We start from the raw sequence: 22,811 nt of genomic DNA, 5'->3' as shown, positions 1-22,811 counted from the left end.
TCTAAAGGACAGAAACATCCGTCCTACGGAGGAAACACGTGGACTCCTTGAGCCCAATCTTGGGGCCACTCTCAGCCCTGGGGCCCTCTTTCTGAGGCTCCTTTGTGTGTGGTGTGAGGGGGGTGGGCGGGTGCCCTCCAGAGATGGGTAACTTGCAGGTGTACAGACCTGGAGCACCGCCCACAGTCACCCCAGCTCGGTGCGCTAAGAGCCCCGTGTGTGTGTGTGTGTGTGTGTGTGTGTGTGTGTGTGTGTGCGCGCGCGCTGGCACTGATTGTGTTAGAGTCTCCTCCCTGGCCAGAGAACCTCTCTTGCCAAGGTCACCGGTGACCTCCAGTGGTGGGATCTCAAGCTCAGGCTGCAGATTCTGACCAGGGGTCACTCTCTCCCGCTTCCTGGAAACCCTCCCTCTCCCTGGCTTCTAGCACACAGCTCTCCTACTGCTCCTCTGCCCTCTGGGGCTGCTGCTCCTCCCTGACCTCTATGTCAGAGGGTCCCAGGGCTCGGTTCTTGGACCTGTCCCTTGCCCGTGACTTTAAACACAAACTGTATGTCAAGGTGTCTCAAACACTTGCGGCCCAGCCCTCTCCTGCACCCTCCAAACTCTGTACCCAACTGCTGGCTGAGAGCTAGCTAGCTCCTCCCAGAAGCCCAACACCTTGAACTCCACATGGCGGAAATCAAATTCCTGCCCTTCCTCTCCCCAGCCTTCCCCATCTCTGTCTGTCTGGTAGATCAGGCCATGGGGGAGTAAACTGTCCCTCCTCTCTTTCTCTACCCTTCTCCAACCAACCTTTCCATCAGATCCCCTCAAGCTCTGCCTGCACCCGACACCCAGACTCCAGCCTCTTCCAGGGGCCTCCACTGCTACGGTCACATTCTGGGCCACATGCACCTCCTTCTCACCCAGACGGCTAGACTAGTCAGCTCCCTGCTTTATCTTGGGCCCGGGTCAGCTCTCAACACAGCAGTAAGAGGGGTGACGTCAGGTCACCTCATGTTTCACCAAGTCCCTCCAGTGGTTCCTGTCTCACCCCACGTAAAAGCCTCCTGCCCCAGAGTGGCCCGGGTGTCCAGAGCCCTTGGTGCTGACCATCTCCTGTCTGTACTCCTCTCTCCAGTGCTCAAGTCAGCCACAAGGCCTCCTTGTTGTTCCTCATACCTGAGGCTGCTCCCTTTGCAGCGCTCCCCCTGAGGGGGCCCTCTTGCTGAGGTCTACCCTGAGGGCCTCCGTGAAAACTGCGATCCTTCCTCCAGCGCCCTAACCCTGGTCATGAAATCACCTAAAATACATGACATAATATGCTTATTCGTTGTATTTATCATTTATGGCCCATCTTCTGCTAGATTTTGAGCTGCATTACAGCAGGGGCTTTAATCTGTGTCCCCAAAACTCAGAATGGTGAGCAGCACACACCAAGTGTTTAATGGGTATCTGTGGAACGAAGGACTCAATTCACACAAATGTTTCCTTAGGAGAAATGTAATCAATGCGAAGGGGGAAGGGGATGAAGACGAGAGAAGAATTCCTTTGAATTCTAGTAATTAAGAAGTTTCTGTAACTCAAAAATGATTTTGGGGGCACCTGAGTGGCTCAATGGGTTAAGCCTCTGCCTTCGGCTTGGTGGTGATCTTGGGGTCCTGGAATGGAGCCCTGCATCGGGCTCTTTGCTCAGTGGGAAGCCTGCTTCCCCCTCTCTTTGCCAGCCTCTCTGCCTACTTGTGCGCTCTCTCTCTCTCTGTCAAAAAAATAAATAAAACCTTTAAAAAAAATGATTTTTAATTTACCTTTTAAAATAAAAGGACCAACTGGGGACCTCTATTTATGATCCTCATTGTATGAAATTTAAATCACTACAGAATGTTTATTTTAATGAGTTCCCTCATTTTATTACCAGAGTCCATTCAACTGGATAATTGGATTTTGGGGGTGGCTGGGGTGAGAAATGGAACATGAAAATGTAAATACATCTACCCCAAAGCTAAGAAGCCCCCATTTTTAAAGTAGTCCTTATTCAAAGAAAAAAGACTGAGGAAATACAGCAAAATGCTTGTATTTAGCTCCTCCATGTGAAATTGTTCATATTTGACTATTTTTGACCAGCCAAAATGATACTTTCATATGATTAAACCTGAAAGTATGGAGGGGTTCAGGATATGATTTGTTTCTTTTTTATACTTTTCTGAAGAGAGATCCCAACCTTTCCAGAGTCAACAGTATTAATTTTATAATCAGAAAGAAACACATCTATTGGGGCGTCTGGGTGACTCAGTTGTTGGGCATCTGCCTTTGGCTCAGGTCATGATCCCAGCGTCCTGGGATCGAGCCCCACATTGGGTTCCCTGCTCTGTGGAAAGCCTGCTTCTCCCTCTCCTGCTCCCCCCTGCTTGTGTTCCCTCTCTCGCTCTCTCTCTGTCAAATAAATAAATAAAATCTTTAAAAAAAAGAAAAGAAACATATTCATTAGAAGGAGCTTTGAAAAAGACTCTCCTACTGCTTTCCCCAGGGACTCGGGGCTTCTGGAGCCTTTTATACTCATGCGATGCTCGTAAGGGGCAACCTGGCTGTGGGAAAGGAGGCACCATGAGGTTGCCCTCTGTCTGCTCTGGGCCACACCGGGATGACAAGCTTGCCCACTCTGCCTTTGTCGACCTTTGTCCTGCCAGGTCTCCTCTCAGTCAGAGAACCACAGGGAGGCCTCTTTCACTGCCCTCTCCCATCTGGAATGGGGCAGAGTAAGAGGCCCCAGAACCTGACTGACTCCCTGTTCACCCTTGGCTCCGCCCTGAGGGGCTCAGCCCTGGGGGCCGTTAGCACTCCCTGCCCAGCCTGGCCCCAGCTCTCCCTCTGCCCTTCACCAGCACTGGTATGGCTGCCTTTGCTGTCGGCCTTTGCTATCGACTGGTGTCCAGCTCGGCCAGGCCCACACTGTGACTTTACTGCTCTTCGTGCTATACCCCAGCCCCGCCTACCATATGCCTGGAACAAGGCAGACCCCCAGACTCTGCTGGATACGTATAAGCTGGTCTCCTGGGGCCCCAGGGAGCCCAGTCCTCCGCCTTCCACAGTGCGCATCTTAGCAAACTGCTGTGTCCTCTTCCCCCCATAAAAAAAAACTTTTTAATCTCTTAAAGACCGTAAGAAAGACACCTTAGAAGGTGCTGGGTTTCAAAGTCCACAAGGTCCCTGAGAGGCCCTACTTACCAGCTCCAGCTGCCTTTTCTCATATAGAACATCCAGAGGCCCCAGATCAGACACGGGATTGGCCACTACCCGAGGTGGTGTCCTGGGCATCTTCCCCCGCTGGTCCCCCAGCAAATTCCAGCCCTTGACCTCCCAGGCTCCCAGCACAGGCCCTGAGCTCTCACACACCCCCCTTGGGGAGAGGTGCTGGCCTCTGGGTGCCAGAAGATGGGATCTCAGGCCATGGGTCTGCACTTGCCAGCAACAGGGCACCTAATTTCCTGGGAATCCCCCTCTCTCCTCCCTCCACCCAAGCAAAGGGGAAAGATTAAGCTGACTATTAATAGTGCTGATCTCGACCAGTAGGAGGGGCAGCCCAGCAAGATGACACAGGTGGGGCACGCTGGGAACACAGGCAGGGAAGCAGAGGAGCACAGCCGCAGGAGATACAGCCCTGCACAGCCCTCCACCCCAGGACCCCTCCACAGGCAGGTAGGTGGGAGAGCTACACACAAGACCAAGTTTCCCTAAGTAACCCTAAGCAGAGAAGCCCAGGCTGGGGAGGAGCAGGAGTGAGCCATTTAATCAATAAGCAACTTAAGAGAACATCGGGGAGATGTTCTCTTAATTTCTCTCAATAATTTCTCTTAATAATATGTTCTCTTAATTTTAATATAAATTAAAATATACTATTAGACCACAGAAACTAAAACAGTGCAGTACTGGAGAGAACAATGACATTTTTTTTCTTCAGGATTTGGCAGCATGTGTCAAAACAAAAAATGTGCAAGACCTTGGCCTCAGCCATTTCTTCCACACTAGGAAAGACCTTGATACAAAGGGAAAACCCAGGCTGGTGTGCAAGCTGTGGCCAGGAGGGTTCATCTAGTGTGGTTTATGACACAGTATTGCAGCCACTAAAAATTAGGCTGATGCAGACAGAAATTTATTTAAAGAGACAGTGGTTCACCACCTGCATAAAGCAAAAAGTTACAAAATAAGAAAATAAGAATGCTTGTTTCTTCTGCTTTTGCTTAATGCATTTTATTTTATTTTTAAAGATTTTGTTTATTTATTTGACAGAGATCACAAGTACGCAGAGAGGCAGGCAGAGAGAAAGGTGGAAGCAGGCTCCCTGCTGAGCAGATAGCCTTCAGCTCAGGTCATGATGCCAGGGCCCTGGGATCACGACCTGAGCTGAAGGCAGAGGCTTTAACCCACTGAGCCACCCAGGCGCCCCACCTAATGCATTTTAAAATCAGCATGTATTACCTTCTTATTTTTACATTTATAATCAGAAAGGGTAAGAATGATGTCTCATACTGTGGGGTAGGAGAAAGCAATAATAATAGTTGGTCCACTGCTTACCAGAAGCTGGTTCATTGCTACTTACTAGAAGAAAACACACCAAAATATTCATATTCTGAGTGGTGGGATAGGGGGCCTTTCATTTCCTAATCATTTTCCTCCCTTCTTAAAGTTTCTACAATAAATACATTACTTTATTTTTACATTTTATTAAGGAAGCCATCAATAAATACAGCCACTATAGCTGGTCAGATTTTTAAAAGGAAAAGGAAGGGGGCGCCTGGGTGGCTCAGTGGGTTAAGCCTCCGCCTTCAGCTCAGGTCATGATCTCAGGGTCCTGGGATCCAGCCCCGCATCAGGCTCTCTGCTCAGTGGGCAGCCTGCTTCCCCCCACCGCCACCCCGCCCCCGCCTGCCTCTCTGCCTACTTGTGATCTCTGTCAAATAAATGAATGAAATCTTAAAAAACAAATAAATAAGATAAAATAAAAGGAAAAGGAAAATGGAAAGCAAGACAAAAAGGAAAAAAACTGAGTGAAGCAGGAAGAATAAAAAGAGGAAGTGACAGAAGGACAGCCGTAGGGAAAAGAGAAATGGAAAGGCAGACACTGCAGCCCACTTGCCAAAACAGAAAAGCATTTCTAGAGACTTACCAGGAGACTTGCCCAGCCATTCTGGGCAAGACAACAACACAGCCTGACACTGCACGTACACACAGCCCATCTGGAACCTTCTAGAACACAGTCTCCAAAGGGGGTATTCATTCCAGGCTCCATTCACATTTATTTGTATTTCAAAACAAATAAGCGACTTTAGCTTTTGTTTATACACAGACTGACAGTGTGCTCTGAGCAGCCAGTCCCTAGGGGAAGGGGCTCCTGCCCTCACTCAATCGTTCTCCAGCCAAGTGAGAGGAGTTACAGACCCCTCATCCTTATGTCTTTAAAAAAAGTTTTTGTGGGAGCACCTGGTTGGCTCAGTGGGTTGAGCCTCTGCCTTTGGCTCGTATCATGGTCTCAGGGTCCTGGGATCGAGCCCCGCATTGGGCTCTCTGCTCAGCGGGGAACCTGGTCCCCCTCTCTCTCTGCCTGCCTCTCTGCCTACTTGTGATCTCTCTCTGTGTCAAATAAATAAATAAAATCTTTTTTTTTTTAAGTTTTTGTGTTTGTTTTATAACATATGTGTCAGTAAAACAATACATGTCTACAATTTTTGAATGGCCAGAACTTTGTCCCCTCTCAAAGGAGCTACACCGGCGTGCCCCTCGGGGCCCACCTCCTCCCCTCAGCTATGAAACAGTGGGGGTAAGCATGTTCTGTGGCAGGGCGCCCAGGCACTATCCCTCGCACATCTACTACTCACAGGAGGAAACTGAGGGTCAGGGAAGTCCTGTCCAGGATCATCATACTGTGAGGGGGAGAAGAAGCTGGGATTCAGAAAGGGGCTTCTCTAAGTAATACGCACCTTTCTTTTCTTTTCTTTTCTTTTTTTAATAAAGATTTTATTTATTTATTTACAGAGAGAGAGATCACAAATAAGCAGAGAGGCAGGCAGAGATAGAGGGGGAAGCCAGCTCTCCGCCAAGCAGAGAACCCGAAGCTAGATTCGATCTCAGGACCCTGCGACCTGAGCTGAAGGAAGAGGCTTAACCGACTGAGCCACCAAGGCACCCCTAATACTCTCCTTTTAAACCAAGCACCCCAGGGGTGCAGCTACTGACAAGCAGAAGTCAGGAGACCCTAAGACTGGTCTCTCACCCAGGGACAGGGCTTCATGGCTTTGATTTTTCATTTAGCCAGCAGTCTTTAATTTTTTAACCTTTTATGATGGAAAATATCAAGCATCTACAAAAGTACAGGAAATAATATAATTACACCCTCAGGGCCCTTCACTGAACTTAAACAATTAACAACTCCAACTCCAGCGGCCAATCTTGTTTCCTCTTCCCTCCTACCCACTTCACTGGCTTATTTTGAAGCAAATCTCAGATTTTATCTGTAAACATCTATAAATTTTAAAGGCTCTTGGGTCAGTATCTCTAGAAGATAAGGACTCTTACCTCGCAGACGACAACAGAACACAATACCACATCTAATACGTAATTCCTTAAGATCATTAACATCAAGTGTCTAATTTCCCTGATTTTTCTTTTTTTTTCTTTAATATTTTATTTATTTATTTGACAGAGACCACAAGTAAGCAGAGAGGCAGGCAGAGAGAGAGCCAGGGAAACAGGCTCCTTGCTGAGCAGAGAGCCCGATACGGGGCTCTATCCCAGGACCCTGGGATCATGACCTGAGCTGAAGGCAGAGGCTTTAACCCACTGAGCCACCCAGGCGCCCCCCTGATTTTTCGTATAATGAGTTTTACATCTAATTTGTATATATGTGTATATATCTTTTTCTGATATTGGTAACAAAAGTACAAAGGACATTAAGATCACTTATAATCCTGCCTTCCAAAGACAACTACTATTAACTATTTTTTTGTTTTTTTAATTAAATACTTTTTAAATTAAATAATTTGTAAATACTTCACATTCTGTTTTTCCATATCATAAAAATATTTTTAAAAAATGAAAGGCCTCATAATACTTCACTGGACACATGTGTAAATAATTCTTAATCTCACTGGGCTCTTAAATTACGACCCCCCTTTTTGTGCCATTATGGAAATCTTTGTAATAAATGTATTTGGATATATCTCTGTGTCCTTCAGATACATTTCTAAAAGAAAAATCACTGGGTCAAAAGACAGGTTTGGGGTTTTAAGTTTCTTAGGTTATCTAAGGAGTGAGGTCAGATGGAATGCTGATGTCTTTGTCCTCCGGGATGTAGAAACCTCTCCTGGAAGATACAGCCAGGGACACAGTTCAGAAGGCGGGGAGGAACACACTAGAGCTATTTTGCACAGCAGAAGAAAATGAAGTGGAGAGAAGATGCTGGTCTGGCTGACAATGCCTCCCTGAGCATGAGAAGGGCAGGGGCAAGCAACCCATCAGGAGGTGCCAAGGGGATCCCCAGCCTTAGGCTCCTTTCGACTCTGGACCCTTACAGCAAACTGCTTCCTCCTTTCCACCAGTCCTCTCTGCTCAGGAGCACCTCTGAGCATCTATCATCCCGGCTCCTGACCATCTAGCCTCCCACCCCAGCCCTCCAGCCCCCCCAGCCAGGAGGAGCCCCATTCTTAACATACCTCCCGGCTCAACTGCTTACAGACTCAAAGCTCCCTTACTGCCCTGTGAGGCACCCATTCTTCGGCTCTGTGCAACCAGCTGGTAACCAACAGAAGACTCAGTATAAAAGATGGACCATTATTAATGAGGCCACATGTCCCATGTTCGTTTGTCAGGAAGATGTAACAGGAAATTCTGCTAAATGCTTAGCTGACTGACATCAGGATACATTAACAGGGGTAGGGGGCTAGCTTTCTCCTTAACTAACCCTAGTAATCCCATCTGCGTCATAAAAAAAAAAAAAAAAAAAAAACGACGACAAAGAAGAAGAAAAGAAAGAACATTTTTTTTCTTTTTACCTTGGTGAACACCCATTGGTAACTGTTAATCACATACTGTGCCCAAATGTTTACAAACTATAAAAACCATCCTAGACCTCACATCCAAACATGAGAGAGAAAACTGCAGCAACATCTGGTGTAGGGCTGAGGCTGTTACAAGTAGAAGCAGGGGAGGAGGTGGAAAAGGGCAAGAATATTACTTGGTGTGTTCAAACTTGCTCACCCAAACTGGGCTATTAGTAGAAGAGGGAAAAGGGACTTAATTACCAAACAATTATTTTTCCTGCCATAAAACAAAACCCAAAACCCTAACAGAGATATCTTGTACTGTCTTCCTCCGCAGTTGGTTGGTTAATGGCTGGAAAAAACAGTTGTAGACCTCTCTCTCATGAACACAGATGCCAAAATTCTAAATAAAGAAATTGGTAAATCAAATCCAATGATGCGTGGCAAGAATCATACATGATGACTAAGTCATGTTTATTCCAGTTATGCAATAAATGTTTATGGGTGAACATTTAAAAATCAATTGGTATAATTCAGAATAAAGGAGATAAATCATTCAAACATCTCAACAGTTACTTAAAAAGCATTTGTTAAAATTCAAAATCATACCTACTGACAAATTTGAAAAGCCTACCCTGAAACCTAGACTGAGGCACCAGTTCAACACCAACCTAGAGGTCCTAGCCAATGAAATTAAGCAAGAACAAGATATAAAATGTGTAAGGTGTAGCAATAAGTAAATAAAACTGCCACTGTTCACAGGCAACATAATTACGTGTGTAAACAATCCAAAAGAATCCAAGATAAACTATTAGAATTAATGAGTAAATTTAACAGGGCCAATGGATTAAAGGTCACTATACAAAAATTATCCATACTTGTGCTGTATTATAAAGAATACATCTGGGGCACCTGGGTGGCTGAGTTGGTTAAGCGTCTGCCTTCGGCTCAAGTCATAATCCTAGGGTCCTGGGGTGGAGTCCCGCATTGGGCTCCCTGTTCACTGGGGAGCCTGCTTCTCCCTCTCTCTTTGCTACACCCCTTGCTAGTGTGTGCTCTCTCTATCTCTCTCTCTCTCACTCTCTCAAATAAATAAATACAATCTTAAAAAAAAAAAAAAAACATTTGGTCCTGGACCCTGGCTCCCCAAATCCCTTGGAATTTCCTGAGTAAACAGAAGCAGCTTTTGTTATCCTAATGAACAACTCCAGGTGGGCCCCAAGATAGCTTCAGGGCAGGGCTGGTCACCAGCAAAGCCAAGCATTAGAGGGTCAGACCTTTCAGGTGTCCTACATCCAGGGAAGGCAGCAAGCCAGGCACTGAGTCCAATCACGTAGCCAATAACTTAAATCATTTGTGCCCAGACACTGAAATTCTGATAAAAACTCTGGACTGCACCTGAGGAGGCTGGGGAAGGAAAAAAAAATGACCCTCTGCACTTCCAGAGCTCAGTGGAGCTTCTCACTGTAAACACACTGACGTGCCCAGAGACGGACACACCCCAACCCCAGGGGTAGAAGGCAGAAGCCCTGCGTTGCTGACTGTTCCAGACCTCATCCTATGTGTATCCTTTAAGATAAAACTGGAACCCTCAGTGTAGCACTTCTCTGAATTCTAGGAGTCATTTTAGTGAATCATTAAACCTGAGGGGTGTCGTGGGAACCCTAAATCTACAGCCAGCTGTGGGGGGGGGGCGACTTGTGACTGGTATGTGAAGCGAGGGGAGCATGTGGAAGGACCCCATGCTCCCCTTGCTAACTCCGGGTGGTAAGCATCAGAACAGCACTGCAGCACACCTGGATCAGAACAATGTGCAACCAACATTCTCGAAAATGAAATTTTAAAGACACCTCTCAAAAATCATCAAATACCTTGAATACATCCAAGAAAAGACGTGTAAGACTTCTGTACAGAAACTGACAACACATTGTTGAAAGAAATTTAAGAGGATATCAACAAATGGGGGTAACCATGTCTACAGAAGGGAAGACTCATCACTATAAAAATGTCAGGTCTTGGGGTACCTGGGTGGCTCAGTGGGTTAAAGCCTCTGCCTTCGGCTCAGGTCATGATCCCAGAGTCCTGGGATCCAGCCCCGCATTGGGCTCTCTGCTCAGCGGGGAGCCTGCTTCCTCCTCTCTCTCTTCCTACCTCTGCCTACTTGTGATCTCTGTCTGTCAAATAAATAAATAAAATCTTAAAAAAAAAAAAAGTCAGGTCTTCAAATGGATCTCTAGGTTCAATGCAATTCCATTAAATTCTCAGGAAAAAAGATAAAGGATAGTCAAGATAATCTTGAAGAACAAAGAACAGAATCATTATTACCAAAGAACAAAACCTACTAGAAAACTACAGGAAGTATGTCAATGTAGTACTGGCACAAGGACAGACAAACAGACCAATGGAATATGAGAGTCCAGAGAGACCCACACATACCGCAGCTCAGCCCGGAAAGACAGTCTGCAATAAGCAGCACTGGACCAGATGGATAACGTGTTTATGGATTTAAAAGAAGAATCAGACTGTAACACCTCAGAAACAAAGATAAAGTCCAGAAGGATTACAGATCTAAATGTGAAAGGCAAACAATATAGCTTCTAGAAAATAACACAGGATAACAGCTTCCTAACTTGTGTATAGGCAAAGAATCTTAAACAGGATATAAAAAGCACTAACCCATAATGGACACTAAGCATATGAAAGTGTGCTCAACATCGTTAGTCACTAGGGAGGGCGACTGGGTGGCTCAGTTGGTTGAGCGACTGCCTTGAGCTCAGGTCATGATCCTGGAGTCCCAGGATGGAGTCCCTCAGCAAGCTTCCTGCTCAGCAGGGGGTCTGTTGCTCCCTCTGACATTCCCCCTTTCAGTCTCATTCTCTCCCTCAAATAAATAAAATCTTTCAAAAATAAATTAGTCATTAGGGAAATGTATAATCAAATCACAACGAGATACTACCACACACCTACCTGACTGGCTAAAATGAAACACATAAATAAAGAGTTGACAATACCAGAATTGTAGGGACAGGAGTATAACTGGGTAAGAGCAAAGAGCATTCTGGAAAACTGCCTCATCTGTGCCTATACTATAGGATATTCCCAAAGGAAAAGCCTACATAACATCACCAAAAGTCATGCAGGAGAGCACTTGTAGTGGCCTTATTTAAACAGCTAAAAATTGGAACAACTGAAATGTCATCAACTTCCCAGTTTATTCCTACCATGGAATACTATCTAGCAACAAAAAGGAATGAACTCCAGCTACATACAACAATGGATGAAACTCATAACCTTTATGTCAAGCAGAGGCATCAGACACAAAAGACACATACTGATGATTCACGTGTAAAAGTTCAGAAACAGAAAAAATTGACCCATGATGATTGGGGGAACAGGGGTAGTGACTGGGAGGGTTCCCTAGACAGTACACAACCTTCTACAATGTTGGTAATGTTCTATTTCCTGAGCTCAGTGACAGTTACACAGGGGTGTTCCTTTGCAAAAAACTATCAAATTGTACACTTATGATTTACGTACTTGCTTCAATGGAAAGTTTCCTCTAAAACAAATCCAGGTGGTTGCCAGAGGCAGGAGGTAAAACAGGGGACGGTGGTCAGAAGGTACAAACTTCCAGTTACAAATAAGATAAAGTAGTTCTGGATATGTAATGCCCAACATGGTGACTACCATGTTAATGGTACCAGTTAATAATATTATATCATATATGTGAAAACTGCAGGGAAAAAAATAGATCTTAGGAGTGCCTGGGTGGGGCTCAGTTGGTTAAAGCAGCAGCCTTCGGCTCAGGTCATGATCCGAGAGTCCTGGGATCTACCTAGCCGCTCCTTGCTCAACAGGGAGTCTGCTTCTCCCTCTCCCCCTGCTGAGCCCCCTGCTGGTGCTTTCCCTCTCTGTCAAATTAAATAAATAAATAAATAAAAACTTCTCATCACAAGAAAAAGAAACCTTGTATCTCTGTGTGGTGAGTGACGGATATAGTTAACTAGACTTACTGTGGCAAACATCTATGAAAATACAGAATCATTATGCTGTACACCTAAAACAAATATCATGTTCTATGTCAACTGTACCTCAACTTAAAAAAAAAAAAATCTAGAACTGACAATAAATCTTCCAGCCCGGAATTACTGGAATTTCTCAATCTTCTCATCTCATTTACTAATATCCATGTTCTTACTGAAAAGCTACACAGAGCAGGGTTAAGAGCTTGGCCTCTGGATGAGAACAGCTGTGGGGGGCCACTTGGGTCGTCACACCTCTGGAAAAGATTCTTAGCCTCTTGGAGCGTGGGTTCCTATCTATAGCATTTGGCAGATTAATTAAGTATTCAATAAAGGTTAACCATTAATGAAGGCACTTCTTCCTTCTTTCTGCTCTCTGCTCTTACTCAGCCTTTTCCAGAGCTCTGGGTCTGGGGCATTTCTGGGGACACTGGGTCTCCTGGGGAATCTCTGCTCCCTTGGACTCCCCCTCTACCCTCTGCTGCTCTTCCATCTTAACCTCTTCTCTCCCTAACAGGGACACCGGGCAGGGAGCAGACAAAGGGGGAGCCCTGACAAGGAACCACCCAAGGAGAAGTGCAAATGTGGCTCTACCCCTTGCCTTGCGCTGCCTGGCTTCCCAGATCCTCCGATTTTGCTCCCCACGGTGAGAATGCAAATGTGTGGCCAATCAGGATGGCGGGCTTGTTTCTCGATTTGCAGGAAACAAACAATTCAGGAAATGAGAGGAATCTCCTCAGTTCCAAGTTTCTCTGCCATACATTTTTTTGCTTCAGCTCTTGGCTTCTGTTACCCTTAATATACACACTGGGACCCAGATAAGATGGTATCTGAATTGGCAGGTAATTATCTAGTGGGCTCTTTTGACCTCAATGTCTTTATAATTCCCAGAAAGGCACCACGCCCAAACAGCGGGGCAGCCTGCTCCCGGAGCCGGTACATGAGAACCACCGCAGCCCACAGTGGTATCAGCGCCAACTGGGGCACCTTTGGATAGTAATAACAATAATTTTAAAAATGGCTAACATTTATTGCATGAGGACAGTGGTGCCAGGCACTGAGCTAAGCACTTTACATTGGCTTACCTCATGTAGTCCTCACCACAGCCCCCTGAGCTGGACAGCACCATTAATGTGGCTAGCCAAATCACCAACCAAAGAGAAATTTTTCAGAGACTTCGAGTCAGCCACTATTTTGAGTCTTTCATGAAATAAACCCACTTGCATAAGCTTTACTCCAGTTTTTAAACTTATTCTTAGGGAAGCATAATGAGAGCTGGACTAATTTTTAAGATTTTATATATCTGTTTTAGAGAGAGAGAACACGAGCAGGACGGACAGGGGGAGAGAGTGAGAGAGAGAATCCCAAGCTGACTCCCTGCTGAGCAAAGCCCAACCTGGGCCTCGATCTCACGGACCCTGAGATCATGACCTGAGGCAAAACCAAGAGTCCGACCCTAAGCCAAACGCACCACCCAAGCAGCCCCAGACTCATTTTAAAGCAGGAGTCCAGGGTACTGTGTGGGTGTGTGTACGTGCATATGGGTATGTATGCGAGGGCCTGCTTGCAGGGGTAACTGTGTGTGAGTCTGCCCACCTGTGTGTGGGGGTGAAGTGTGTGTTTAAGCATGCCTGTGTGGGGGCGGGTGTGTATGCGTGTATGTGTGAGCCTGTCCTTGTGTGTATTTGGTGGGGGAAGGCATGAATGTGTGTGGGAGTAAGCCTGCCTGGGCTGGGGGTACAAGAGCCTCCTTCCAACCAAGGCTCCTGGCTGCCTGCTGGCCAGAGACCAGGCGTTCCAGAGAGCCCGGGGAAACCAGTCTTTCAAGAACCCTGCCCAGGTCACAGTAAATCAGCCCTGCAGGATGGAAGCGACTCTGACTATAACCTCTGGGGAATGCTCTAGCAACACCAAGTTTAACCCCCAGCAAAACAGGCTGGCGGCTAAAAACAAAACAAAACAAAATGAAACAAACAAACAAAAACACCCAACAACAAAAAACCAGGCTGGCGGCTGCACACCCCAACCCTCTGGGCTCGCCTTTTTATCAGCCACACAGTGCTGCCCAGCCCTCCGTCTGGGGACACCCTCCCAAGAAGCCCAGGGACAGAAAGAGATTTCTCGTCTTATTCTGAAAGAACCAACCTAAACTGGGTTCCAAAAAGCAGTGTAGACAGTGGTTTCAATGTGAAAATACATATGAACGGCTACTAGGAAACTACACAGCTGTGAAATGAAAATGGTTTTGATCCTGCTGTTTGTGACACGACCTTAAGAATCAATTTCTAAACAAGTTACTGTAATAAATCAAAATATTAAAAATAGTTCTCTCCAGATGAGATTCATGGGTTGTTTTGTTTAGATTTGTGTGTTTTCTAAAGGCCTGACAATGAGATGTATCTCTTTCAAAACAACCACCAGTAAAAAGAAAATCATGTAACAAATGGAAAAAGAATTGACTCAGGAGTCCAAACTCCAGTCTATGGAATGAACCAGGAGTCCTTCATGCAGCCACAAAGCCTTTTATGACAGGATGTCTTGGGACACACAGTCGTGACGAGGGGGTAACCTGAGGGACAGGACGGGCCAGCACCTTGTCGCAGAGCTGTGCCTGACAGCAGACAGAGGGGCTCAGAGAAGGAGAGGAGGGGGCTGGATCAAATGCCAACTAGCTGTGCCCCATCGTCTTAGCCCAGGGCCATCTCAGGCACCCTTGGCGAATTCCGTGACTCTCACACCCACAGAAAGGGCTACAAAGCAGTCACAACATGAGAAAGCAATTTTACCCAAAGCTGGTACCAACAACTGTGAAGCTCATTTCTTATCCTGTGGTCTTGTCCAAGTTCTCCCAGAACAAGAGGAACAGAAGTGTTTAAACTTCATGTCTATTCGCCCTTGAAGATCCAGCTGGAATGCCACCTCCTTTGGAGTGTCTTCCCTGACTTCTACTGACCAGAAAGGCGTCCGCTTCCTGGAAGGCCCTGCCCCTTACCCACTTCTCTGTGGGAAACAATCCTGTGTTTTGTGTTTCTGTGCACTCAAGTATTTTCAAGGTTAACCATCTGTTCAGTACCTCCTATCTTGACCGGAGGTGTTTGGGAAAACTCTGGAGCTGGGCTTTCTAATTTCTAATTTCTAAAATACAAGACTTTTGAATCAAAACCAGACACTAGTGTGATCTTGGTATGATCTAAGGTCTTATTTGGCCTTAGACACAAGGCAGCAACTTCCGGGGTCACAAGGAAGAGCTTTTGGACGAGCTCTGTCAATAGAAGGCCGAGGAAACTGCTCTCGGTCCTGGCTCCTCTATGGAAGCTGGTCCACCACCGGCTGAGCGAGGGGGTAAGAGGTGCATCATCCTATCCACGGTGGCTATGCTCCACGGCCACGAGCCCCTCACAAAGAGAAAGTGCTGAGGAGCCTGGCCGGCCTTTGTCAGCTGCCTGGCTGGCACCCCTGCCTGAGTAGGCAGCTCCTGTCACTCGCTCAGATACACTTGCCCCAGGGCCAGCTTCTCCAGCTGAGATCACCAGCTCAGCTGGAGCCTGTTTCCAGGTGGAGCTCTCGGAGGTCAGGTGTGCGGCTGCCTTCACTCTCCACTCGAGGCTGTGCTCTCCCAGCATCTTGGGACTTAACTGTCCCGTCCCCACAGTCTCTGCTTGGCCCTCACCCTATCTGGCTTCCCCAGGAGGCTCCCCAAACCACGCCTGCTTGGGTCTTTTTCACCTCTCCGAGGAGCCCCTTTAATGGGGCTTCTACACTCTTTGCCACTGCTGCCAGCTTTCAAACCTTTAACCCTGGTCCTGGACTTACTCCCAAGCCCCTCATGGGGCTTTCGCCTACCTGCACGCTTGCCTGGATGGACCACACCCTGGTGTGGTCCAGAAGGCGACATCCTAGACCCACTGAGTTCACCTCTGCGTTTTAAGAAAACATCTAGGCAGTTCAGTTGTACATTTAAGTGGGAGACATTCTGATGAGCACAGAGGAGTCCAATCAAGGGTCACATCGCTATAATTTACCACCAGGACCCATGCCCCAACCCTCCAAACTGTCTCTGCTTCCTCCTCTCCCTGCTTCTATTAAATGACATCATCAACCTGAATCCCTAGCTAGAAAGCTCAGATGTTCACAACTGCTTCCTGGCCCCAACTCCAGAATCTCCAAAATGAACACCAAGTCCTGTTATTCTGACTTCAGAAGCATCTCGTGGGCCTAGGCCTTCCTTGGCCCCACTGCACCTACCTGAACCGAGAATAGTAAGCTTTGTTTACAAGGTCTGTCTCTCTGCTAGACTGCCAGTTCCATCAACAGGGCTGTTCTATTCCTCTCTGACTCCCAACAGCGAGCACGGTGTCTGACACACAGGCCTCAAAAAATTAGATGTTTGTTTCAACAAACGAATGAACAAGTAAACAGAGAAAAATAAGATACTTTAAGTGTGTCAGACGGTAGGAACCAAAAGTGAATGCAAAAATTATGCACTGTTTTTTCTTGACTTGATAAAGTTGTTTCAGGAAGAAAGAAGAACGTGGGAGAAGTGTGATGTGGCACAGATGGAAATATGGGAGGAGTTTTCAACGAAAATATTTCTAGCTTTTTCCCCTTCGATACATAAACACACTAACTTTCTACGAAGCCAGTAATAGGTCCAAAGTCACCTCATGGATCGGAGACCAAGCTGGGTGGAGTTTAAACCCAAGTCTTCACAGGGGGCTAGATGGTTATAAAGTTGGTAGGGAAAGATAAGATGACTACAGATGAGCCGAGTGCCCGAGAGGGGCAGGAATGTCATGGAGGGAGGGACAACAGAAATCTGGAAGGTGGGCTTCATTGTGGGGCTGGAGCTTCTGACTTCTACTTGGTAGAATTTATTCTTTACTCTGCCTCCAGGGTCTGGGAGGGCATCTTTGGTAAAGGAAAAATGCAATTGGGCCCTGAGTAGCCCAGGGAGCCTCTGTTCTAAAATCTCAAGCTGTAGACAAGCCAACTACAACACCCAGTGCCGCAAACAATTCTAGGAGAAGTGTTGTTAAGTCAAGGACCAAGGTCAAATGGTATGAGCCTCTCAGTGAGTGGCTTTACAGCTCTAGCCGACCAGATGGTCTAACTCCTAGGTCCTGTGGGGCCTAGCTCCGTGTCTTGCACAGAGAGTATGTGTCCATAAATTCATGATAAATGCCTTGAGCTGGGAGGCAATGCAGCTGGAAAGCTGTAACCCTGCCTTAGTCTCCCAGGAACGGCTCAGGCCCATGCGGGCATGGACTCCCAGAGCCTGTCTCTAAGTGTGTATGCAGGAGCAGCTTCATGACTCACTCAGGAGGGAAGCTCTGTATACGCCTGATGGTCAAAAACCTCTTATTCACAGAAAATGAGGCACAAGAAAGGGGAACCATGCATCACACTCAAGACTCCAAACTCGGCTTCTCAGGAGCCATTAATACACACGTCGTTGTAAGAGCCCCTCCTGTCTTCCTGGGTGCAACTGGAAAGATCAAGTCCCCTGGGTATCGGGTCCTCAAAATTCTAACACTATGGAATGGGGATAATTCTGTCCCAAGCCTAACAGATCACATGTTCATTCAGTGACCTTTTATTTGAGATCTCATCTTCCTATGGGCCAAGAACCATTCTAGGGGCCAGGGATACGCCAGTGAACAATACAAGGAGCTCTGCTCTTTGGAACTTAATATTCCAACAGGAGGAGACAGATAATAAACAGCATAGCAAATTGGTAAATTATGGAGTTGTCAGAAAGTGAATTGTGGGGCGCCTGGGTGGCTTGGTGGTTAGGCCTCTGCCTTCCACTCGGGTAATGATCCTGGGGTTCTGGGATTAAGCCCCACATCGGGCTCTCTGCTTAGCAGGGAGCCTGCTTCCCGCTCCACCCTGCCTGCCTCTGCCTACTTGTGATCTCCGTCTGTCAAATAAATAAATAAAATCTTAAAAAAAAAGAAAAAAGAAAGTGATCTGTGCTATGAGAAAAAGAAAAATTAGCACAGGGTAGAGGAGATGAGGAAGGTCAGAGAGGATGGGAGGTTATAATTTTAAATAGGGCACTGAGAAAGTGAGGCTGAAGCAGATACAAGGGCGGGAAGAGGGTGAGGCTGACAACATCTGGGGAAAAACATTCCAGCCTTAAGGAACAGCCAGGGCAAAGGCCCTCAGGTGGGAGCGTCCCGGTTGTGTTCAAGAAACAGCAAGAAGGCCAGCAGAGCTCGCCAGGCATTCATTAGTTGTTCAACTTTCGTTCATTCATTCATTCATTTAACAAACACTCACTAAAGATCCACCTCTTTGCCAGGCCCTGAGTGGTGAAAACACTAGTAAGGTATGATCCCTATCCACGGGGGGGAGCTCGTTAAAGCGGAGGCGCAAGAAGATAAAATTACCTTAAAAGAAGATTACACCCAGAGCTGAAAGACTGGCAGAAGTCAGGGACCTTCCCCAACTTGCAGAGTCCACTGAAGCATAGGAATGACCCTCAGGGAGATGCTCGGCGACACCTGGCAAAAGCCCCCAGCTCTTGTTTCAACGCTACTGGCAATGCTAGCCATGTTAACCTTGCTCATTTCTTTTTCTTAGCTATGAAAGAAGCCTTCCAAACACCAGATCTGTAAACAGAATCTTTTAAGATGCAGACATAAAGTGTCTGCCATTTCCAAGAGGGCCTCAGACTAAAATGGTAAATGCCAGATGGAAAGATCTGGGAGAGGCCATACTGGGGACAGCCCAGGGTGGCAATGAGTTAGGATGGAACCATAATGCCCCAGGGTGTGTCCATTAGGGGTGACCATCATATCACACTCACATCAGCAGCTTCATGCTACACTGGGTAGGCTGTGCCTGCGTTTCCATGGAATTAGCAGCACCCCTCCAGGGCTAGGGTTCAGGCTCAAACCACCAGCCTCTGTTAAGGAGACTCCAGTGAACTAAAATTTACATCTGGAGAATTCCATTCATCAGAGCTCTGGCCTGAAAGATGCTAGCTCTGTTTTCCCAGCTTCCTGATGTGGTACTTCTTTTTACAAGAAGAGTCCAAAGATGGCCCTGCCAAGATCCAGGAAGCTCCCACCTGAAAAGGGCTCAGCCCTCCTGATCAGGGGCTGAGAAGCCTAGCCAAGCTAATCCATACTGGTTGGCTCCAGATCCAAGCTGAACGATGCAAACGTGCTTGTTGGGTGTGTCACAGCAACAGTCCCAAAGACCACAGAGGTGGTGAGCAGGAAGCTGCCCTGGTGAGTCCTAACCAGGTTCCTGACCCAGCAACCAGGGAGAAGTCCTCAGGGCCAAGAGGCTGCAGGGTGGGGGTGGGGCACAGATCCTCACTGCTCTGCTCCAGCATCTGCTACCTGGGAGAACACGTTCCTGGGCCTGCACCTGCAACACTACCACCAGCATGGTGCCATCACCACCAGATGTCCATGTCCCTTCAGTCTGTCTGCAAAGAGACCACCTTACCAGGCTGTCTCCCACTTGGACTTCTGTTACTCAAGTCCTTCTCAGTTCTGATGCTCAGATTCACTCTGTCTGTCACTCTGAAAAAGGGAGGGTGCAAGTATCCCACTCCGGCCCTGACCAGAGCATCTTTTCAGAGCAAACCTGGCAAGGCCTGCTCCTACCTATCCCAGCCCAGCCCATCACCACTGACCCATCTGGTTCCAGGCTCTCCCCTCCTGTCGTGAAATAATCGATTGACAAGCACCTGAAGCTTGCTCCCTGCTGGAGTGCAGAAGTCACTCCCAGCCCTGGGCTGGCAGGCTGCCTTAGCCGCCAGGAGCTCTACCCATGAAGAAGGGAAGTAAAGGTCTGGATTTAAGATGTGTTCCCTTCCCCCAACCCCCATTCCTTTATAAAGAGCTTCCCTTTCTGCCTCCTCACTCCTTTTGGCCTAGAAGGGTTTTACTCCATAATTGGCTTGTTTACCGCCACTGAAGACTTCTGAATAGCAAAGGTGGGAAGAAAGTTTTGCTGGAAGTAAAGGAAAGGGGTGTATGCCCTGAGCTTTGGGGCTGATGAGTAAAAGCTCCGAGAGCCTCTCTAACTACCCGAGAACTGGCCAAGAACCCATGTGAGAGAAAAACACAAGGCACAGCAAGGCCAGCTGAGGATTTCCAGCCAACCACAGGAGGGAAGCTGATGTTTGGCGCCTGGGAAAAGACAGAACAATAACCAAAACTTGATCTGCTTGCTTCTGCTGAATAGTCGAAAGCATTACTTGGCACTGTTCTGAGTGGGGAGCCAAACAGAGACCTCTCAATTCAGCTTCTGTGGGTTAGGATCTCCAGAAACATCACTCTTGCTCAAAACTTCCAACAGCTCCAAGCAAACGCACCGCCCTGACTTCAGGCTCTTCCCCAAGGCCCCAAATGACTCAGCCTCTCCCCACTGACCACCAAGCAGCTCAACCAAGCTCCAATCCAGCTTCGGGCCCCACCTGCTAGGCCCAAAGCACATCCTTTGCTCCTTGTGGGGATGCCCCTGCCTCGGGTACCAGGTGTCCCCACGTCTTCAGGCTCTCCTTCAGTGCTCCCTCCCCTGTGACGGTTTTCCCAGGGCCCCAGCCCCTTCCCCATGGCACCCCAACCAGATGTGCGGCCCCACGCTCTAATCTCTGTGGCCTCTTTGAAGGTGTTAGCCTTACTCCGTGCTGCTTCAGTAGCTCCCTGAGGCCTCGCTCTATCCCTCCAAGTGCACAAGCCTGTCTCAGCTCTGATTCACCTGGTGCACAAAGCACAGTACCCGGCAAGGCGGCAGATGCTTACGAACTGGTCCCGCTGCCCCAAATACCATCCACCTCAGAGGCACAGGAAGTGATGGGCAAAGGGACAGTCACACCAAAAACGCTAAGGCCAGCCGACACAAAACAGGCAAGCAAACGACAGGCGTCCCAAAGCCACCTAACGGGGAGAGCGCCATCCGGCCTTACCCTTCTTGAACTCCTCCAGCATGGCATCCAACTTGGTGTCATGGAAGACGAAATGCACTGGGTGGTTATAGAAGCGGGTGATGGTCTTGAGGGGGGTGCAGTCATCGGGGTCCACGAAGGCCAAGTCTTTGACATAGAGGATATCAACAATATTGGACTGCTCGTCTTCAAACACAGGGATGCGGGTGTAACCGCTCTCCATGATCTCTGACATGGTATTGAAGTCCAGGATGGCATCGCTGCGGATCATGAAGCAGTCTTGGAGCTGGGTCATGATATCCTCCACGGTTTTGGTCCTTAGCTCCAGGGCACCCTGGATCATGTTTAGCTCCTCTTTCACCAGGTCATTATAGGGCTCCGTTACCTTCAACATCTCCATCAGCTTCTCCCGATTGTAAACGGTGCGAATCTCCTGGCCCAAAACAAAATCCAGGAGCTTGCTGATGGGGAAACTGAGGGGAAAGGTGAGTAGCATAAAGAATTTGGTGAGGATGATAGTGTTGGCACCCACAGCCAGGCCATGCCGGGAGCACAAGGCCTGGGGAACGATCTCCCCAAAGATGACAATGCCAATGGTGGAGGAGGCCACCGCCATGAGCCCAGACCCGATGAGGTTGTCTAGAAGGATGGTGAGCGAGGTGTTGACCAGCACGTTTCCCAGAAGCAGAGAGCATAGTAAGTAGTTGCCCTTGCGCCGGATGGGCTCGATCTTGCGGGCATAGCGCCTCTCCTTCTCGGTGCCACAGTTCTGCACGATACGCAGCTCCATGGGGTCCAGGGCCATAAGCCCCAGGTTGAGGCCAGAAAACATGCCCGACAGCACCAGCAGCACCGTAATGAGGAGGATGTGCAGCCAGAGGGGCAGGAACCTCCCAGCCTCCTCCACCATGAAGAGCAGCGAATCCTTATCGGTCCACCTCTGCCAGGGCCCATTCACCCCGGCCCGGGTACACAATGCATACAACTTCATGTTCTCGCTCCTCCGGAGGAACTTAGTGAGCACCACCAGCATCCCGGACGTGTTCCCGCGGCTCACGTTGACCAGCTGCTGGACGACCAGGTCCTTGGTGAGCTCGGGACAGTTGGTGGAGTTCTGGATCGCCTCGAAGTTGTCCACCTCGGTGAAGGAGATCAGGTTGCTGGAGAGAGAGCCCAGTCTCTGGCCGTACAGCCTCAGGTTCACCGTGCTGCCCTCGGACACGAAGATGATGCCCTCCGGGTTCATCCCACACGATTTGTTGCAGCTCGCCAGTCTCATGCCCAGGATGGCGCCCCACTGGGGGTCGCCCTGGCCCCGGGCCCCCCGCGCCCACATCAGCACCAGCAACAGCAGCGCGGCCAGGAGGAGGCGCCCTCGGGCCGGCCCGCCGCCCGGGCGCCCGCCCCCGCCCACCGGCGCCATGTTGCTCCGGCTCGGCCGCCGCCGCTCCCCCGCGCCCCGCCGCGCGGCCCGGCTCCCCCCGCCGCTCCTGCCGCTTCGCCGCCGCCGAGCCAACTGCCCGGGCCGCCGGCCTGACGTCAGGTCAGCGCCCCGCCCGCCCCGCCCCGCCGACCCACGCCCCTCATTTGCATGGGAGACCCCGCCTCCGGGCGCGCGCCTCCAGTGCCCGCCCTTAAGGGGGTCCCGAGCTTAAGGTGGAGCGGCGCCTGAGCGGGAGCCGAGGGCGGACGTTCGCCCCGCCCTTTTCCTCGCACGCCCTTTCCCGCCGGCCTTTCCGCCCGGTGGGCGTCGGTTCGGCCCGCTGTCCTCTGACTGGCCTGCTCGCCTGGCCTCGCCGCTCCTCTGCTGCAGTCCAGCCGGGCGTTGCGTGCTGGGCTCCTTCCCCAGAAGATTGCTGCTCTGGGCA

At 48.7% G+C, this 22,811-nt stretch overlaps 1 protein-coding gene across 2 annotated transcripts in view; it reads right to left on the bottom strand.

Annotated features, from left to right (window-relative positions):
* Nucleotides 1-22,366, bottom strand: part of CNNM4 (cyclin and CBS domain divalent metal cation transport mediator 4) — a gene marked incomplete at its 5' end in the record, with an annotated part of 36,098 nt that extends 13,732 nt beyond the window's left edge. For both annotated transcript variants that reach the window (XM_080814144.1, XM_080814145.1), the window contains one exon: nucleotides 20,965-22,366. In XM_080814144.1, coding sequence (XP_080670270.1) covers nucleotides 20,965-22,366 — 1,402 coding nt within the window. The remainder of the gene's footprint in view (nucleotides 1-20,964) is intronic.
* Between the last annotated feature and the right edge of the window lie 445 nt (nucleotides 22,367-22,811).

Source organism: Martes martes (genome assembly GCF_963455335.1).
Source record: "Martes martes genome assembly, chromosome: 9".
In the NCBI taxonomy this organism is placed as follows: Eukaryota; Metazoa; Chordata; class Mammalia; order Carnivora; family Mustelidae; genus Martes; species Martes martes.
Note: the sequence above shows the minus strand (reverse complement) of the source record. Positions and strands in the feature narration are given on the sequence as shown.